General features: G+C 39.1%; 1 protein-coding gene across 1 annotated transcript; it reads left to right on the top strand.

Annotated features, from left to right (window-relative positions):
- Window positions 1-1,334: 1,334 nt before the first annotated feature.
- Window positions 1,335-3,309, top strand: LOC118405591 (fatty acid-binding protein, liver-like). Its single transcript, XM_035805141.1, has 4 exons — window positions 1,335-1,528; window positions 2,347-2,519; window positions 2,856-2,957; window positions 3,192-3,309. Exons 1-4 carry the CDS (start codon window positions 1,453-1,455, stop codon window positions 3,243-3,245), a joined length of 405 nt encoding a protein of 134 aa, XP_035661034.1. The 5' UTR covers window positions 1,335-1,452; the 3' UTR covers window positions 3,246-3,309.
- The last annotated feature ends 2,205 nt before the right edge of the window (window positions 3,310-5,514 follow it).

Here is a 5,514-nt window from a genome sequence, read left to right as displayed (position 1 = left end):
TGTCGGAAGTTATCGCGATATTCCTCAAGGTCAAGTTCAACATCGTCATCTTCAGACTCCGTTCTCTTTGCGACGCCAACGAGGCTTTCTTCGGGAGAGCTAAGCCGCGTGAAGTATTCCAACAGTCCGCTCAACAAGTACGACGGGTCTCCGGACATGCGCATTCGTGTGAACAGGAGCAGCATGCTGGGCTCTCCTGACGGGAGCCCCAGAAATACGAATGGAACGCCGGACATGCGCTGGGCGGAGAACAGGGAATCTCTCTGCGTGAAATCCCCGCAAGGAGTCCCGCTAAACGTGAACAGGTCTCCGGACATGAGATGGAAGTTCAACAGGGATGCACTTTTGGAGAAGTCTCCACAGGGGGCGCTCCTGAACGTGGACGGGACTCCAGTCACGCGAAATCATGCGAGGAGAGGACGAAGCAACGCGAGCACAAGGACACTAGTCTTCACCTAGAATATATGAATATGTATATACATTAACGCCATCAGATTGCTACAATTACGTGGACCAAATGACGTTTTATGTATATGCGATATTGCATTTTGCAACACACAATTTGCTTGGACAAAGAATCTTCCTCAAAGAATAGAGATCTGAACTCGTTTATATTGACTCGTATATATTATGTATTTATTTCTATGTTAAATATAATTCTATATAATACAAATAAGTGTTATACTTGTGTCTTAAAGGAAATGTATAAACCTTATATGTTATTTCTCTAACGTATGCTTTTGTGAAAGCCGCTATTGCATGATGAAAGCGAGCTTGCATATGCTTGGATGTATCTAATATGAAAGCATTTTCAGGAGGAACATGAATGTTATATCATGTCAAAATAAACGTTGTTTCTGTGCTTTGATTCTGTGCGTGACTCGTGGTCAGCGACGTCGATAGACCAGTACGCACCACATAGAGAATCATACGGGCTGTGTATCCACTTTTGTACAGTCTGATGCACAAGAACTGCACTTTAATAAATATCCCTCATCACGCGCTTAATACAATGCTAATGTCGGATGTCTCTTTATCAGATTCAGACGACGTTTATCTATGCTGGTCATGTCCAGCTATCAGGTTGTACGTGTTGTAATGTCTAGCAAGTTGTTTATGGACTGGACACGCCTTTACCCAGCCACACGAGTTCAAACGTTACACTGAGTCAATGATCTTATGACCAAGACCTGCAGATGGTTTGGTCCATATGCGAGGAACGCGCAGGGGTGCAGTGTGCACCATGTTAAGTGCTTTACACGTATGGGATCTTACCTGACCCACTTAGGAAGATGGTTGGGTCCATATGTGAATGACACCTATAGGGTGCCTTGAAGCTAAGGCATGTATGAGTGTTCTATGGGTATGGGGTCTTGACTGACCTACTTTTAAATCACACGAAGTCTGGACCACAACAAGTTGAACAACACAGCTCGGGACTGAAGGGACACGATGGCAGCAAACAGCTATACCGGGACTTGGACGCTGGATTCGTCGGACAACTTCGACGAATTCATGAAGGCCATAGGTAGGGTATCTGTTACATATGATACTTCATATGATAATTCATAAGTTTTCGATTTTGTACACATTTGCTTGAATCAAATTCTGTGTTCTACATCACCGCGTTTGTGCTCAGTATATGCGATTTCTTCACAAGTGAAAGGGAATGACGGTAAATATTCAGTAAAATCCTTATATCAGGTAAAACGTATGTTACTTTCGAATACATGAATTGGTCCATCTGTTCTACACGTGTGACATCACTCTATCACATTTGATAGTACGATTTGGTGACATGCTCGATTTAATGGGAATGGCAAGAAATATTCTGTGACTTTAAGAGAAAATCTTTCTATCAGATAAAAAGTACGTTATTTTCGAATACATGAATTGGTTTGCCTCGGAACGATCGGATCTGGGCTTGGCTGGGCGTCGAATTCTGCAGCGCCACGCCAAAATTCCATTTCCAAACTTGGCAGGTAGGGGGCGTAGTTCGGACGGTCACCAAGTACGGGGTTGCGCGGCTCCTGTGATGAGGGTATGGTGAAGTGTACTGTATCGCGCTTATCATGTTGCGATCATTAAAAGTTCTGCCGGTAACAGGATAGAGGGATGTTTCATTTGTATATCTAAGCGGCAATAAATACGCACGGTCGCTGCATGCATGCTGATGGGCTTGTACGTTCGCATTTGTAGGGCTGTACACCTATTGAAAATGGTACAGATGAGACGGTTAAAAAGGCGAGAAATAGCGAAGCCACATTGCATTAAGATATCTGAAAAATATCAATATCATGCTTCCCCAAAGAAGCATCATAAACACATTTCATACTCATATTTCAGGGGTTGGCGAAGAGATGAGAAAGATCGGCAACGCCGCCAAGCCGACGTTTGAGATACTGCAGGACAGCGACAGGTTCACCTGGACCACAGTCACGGAGGTGGGGGAGCACACCAACTCCTTCACTATCGACAAACAGGTGGAGGAGATTGTCATGGACGGCACCAAAAAAATGGTATGTCGTCATGTTTGACTTTGATCTAACTTAGTCCGCTTAAAATTTTGATATCTGCGACTTTAACTTTTGATAATACTAGTATAATTTCATTAACTGCATCACCATGGTATGTCACTGTTTCGGCCCTATTAGATTGCATGGAAGATTTCTACAGTTTGCAACAATGACTGTGCTTCAAAGCGAGGATAGTATAGCCTGTATTTCTTTATAGAATCTTTATACTATAGTTCAATGTATTTTGTGACCTGAAAATGGATTTTGGCAACGCCTCAGAGGCGAAGGCACTTTCTTCTTTCCGTGACCTCATGAAGAATGTTTTCTTTCCTTTACTAGACAACTTATACATGGAACGGGCCCAAGCTGGAGGCGGTGTACGACTATCAAGGTCAGCCTGTCGTCATCTCTAGGGAGGTGCAGGGTGACGTCATGACAGCTGTAAGTACAGGCAATTGTCTCATTTCTCATCATGTAAACATGGAGGGGGTATGGGGTCTTAGAGAGCAGGGAATGTTTACAACATTGATGAACGTTTTTAAGATGTATAGAATCATGAATACATATGAAAAAAAATCCCCAACTAATCAAACTATACAATATACAGTGACACATTTAAGCCAATTCTAATCAAATCAGGGCAGTTTTTAACTCAAGTCTTTGTTCCTCTCCTAGGTTTTGACTGTGGGTGACGTCATCTGCACACGGCAGTACAAGAGACAAAATTGAATAACACCAGTATGTGATTATGTCAGGGTTGTCATTTTGAAAGCAGCTCCTTGTCTTGAAACAATGACTGAGCAATACGTGTTGACAACATATTCCTGTAGATTCCTTAAGGATGAAATATAATTGTTAAAATAAGACCCAGATGAACTTGTGAATTACTGTAATCGAATTGGACTATGGATGCAAATATTATCAGAAAAGTAATAAAAGAAAGAAATACTGGCTTGCCTGTATGATGACAAGGCCAATAGTTATCACTCATGCCATACATTACACAACTAAACAGCACTTCAAACTCATTGCAGGCTGTTATATGCATTATCATAGCGACAATAAAACAAAGCAATCACAATCAAGGTCATGTATGTTAATGTTGGAAAACGATAAGGGCCTCATTTAAATGTTTTTTTCTTGTACCAATCAGAACTGAGAACACACTAGATGGAGTCAAGTTAGAGAAATAACAGAGGACATGATTGGTTGCTTGGAACAATCATCATCGCTTTATTACCCCATCTTCCCAGCAAGCCCCATTCATTCAATATCATCACTTTGGGCTACCACAACAACTGGTTCCTTTATATTGAAGCTTAGACAAAAATATATCATGGTGAAAAAACTAAATCAATCTATAACCAAGTGATACACAAGCAAACTGAAACATAGGCATAAAAGTTACACCCCAATTCATTCATAGGAAATATAGAATTCAATATGTGTACTAATATGTGTGCTTCTAAGCATTCTATAAAGAAATGACAACTTCTACATTTACATTCTTCTACATAAATATTCTGGAATGAAATTCAAGTTGAGTAATAAATTAATGTATAGAAGTTCTTTCACATACATATACCATATACATCAAAGTTTACCAAAATAATATAAATTTGGGAAGGCATATTTTTCTTTTCCAACCTAGTAATCCTAATTCTTTGCAAGATGCTGAAAGAAAACACTGGAAGGTTTTAAATGATTGGTGGAACAACAGCTTGAAAATTGCACAAAAAGATGTAAGAAAAAAATTCAATGAACAAATTTTCAAGACCCAAAAAAACCCTGAACTAATTCAATGCAGAAATTTTACACAGAATTGAAAGCATACTAGAATCTCTTACCAGCTCTTCTGTTAAACTTACAACTCTTCAAACTCCATCAGAGTCTGAAAAAAATACAAACTACACATCAAATGGTCTTATTGTCAAACACAAGATGGCAATTTGTGGACATGAAAGACTAAAAAAATGAAAAATTTTATTTCTATACACTCATATCATGCAATGGTTTAAAAATTGATTCTGTTGTGGAACAATGATTAATTTGTAATACATCCACATTTCATGATATCAAATTCATTCAAGAGTATTAGGCCACAGCAAGTAAATTTTATGGATGACATCAGCGCGCGCATTAATTTTTGCCTGATTTCAGAAAAAAAAACAAGAACTTTTTTCTTCTGTAGGGATGGTCAACATGATGATAAAGTACCAAAATGAACAAATATATTGTGTTGTGGCCTAATAATTGTTCTTGTAGTGACACTTGCGAGGTACCCAGGACTGTAGTTGCAGAAATGAAACTTATTTGATAGTTGTAAAAGTGACACCAATATAGAAGCCATGAGTGTGGTTACCAACTTTGTTGCTGATGCCAGCCTACCACACTAGTGTCACTTTTATCACATCAGTACATGTCTTGAATACAGCAATGAATGCCTTGTTGGCTCTCATACCATGTTTTGTCCCTTTAATTCTTGTTACAACATTCATACAACTTTATCGTGCCTATTTTTGAACATGTAGCCATCTTGTTTTTTTCACCCATCTTGTTTTTTTTCCGCCCTATCGCACTATTTTTGCAGTCTGCAGAGGATGTCATCCATAAAATCTACTTGCTGTGGCCTTAGTTCCTAATATTTAATTTTGTTTCAAATCTTTGGACCATTTTTAATGTCCTATCACCACTATACAGAGGAATCCTATAATTTTTCCTATGAATAACTTAAATCTTATTCTATTTCATATAGTTATAAATGCAAATACTTAGAGGGGAATCATTTTCGCCTCTAGGGAGTTAAAGGAGCTGGGGCATTGGCAAAAGGGCAAATATGCCATGGGCACAGAGTTAATTGCCGACTGAAAATCTTCATAGAAAAATATGTTGGCTGTGTGATGACTTTGTGGGGGATAAGTCACCACAACAAAATAATAATCAGGAATATTTCAGACTTAACTGTTCAAAATGACATTTTTCAGGCACTTTTAATTAG

This window comes from Branchiostoma floridae, chromosome 18 (genome assembly GCF_000003815.2).
Source record: "Branchiostoma floridae strain S238N-H82 chromosome 18, Bfl_VNyyK, whole genome shotgun sequence".
Classification (NCBI taxonomy): Eukaryota; Metazoa; Chordata; class Leptocardii; order Amphioxiformes; family Branchiostomatidae; genus Branchiostoma; species Branchiostoma floridae.
This window is presented reverse-complemented; position numbering and strand designations above follow the sequence as displayed.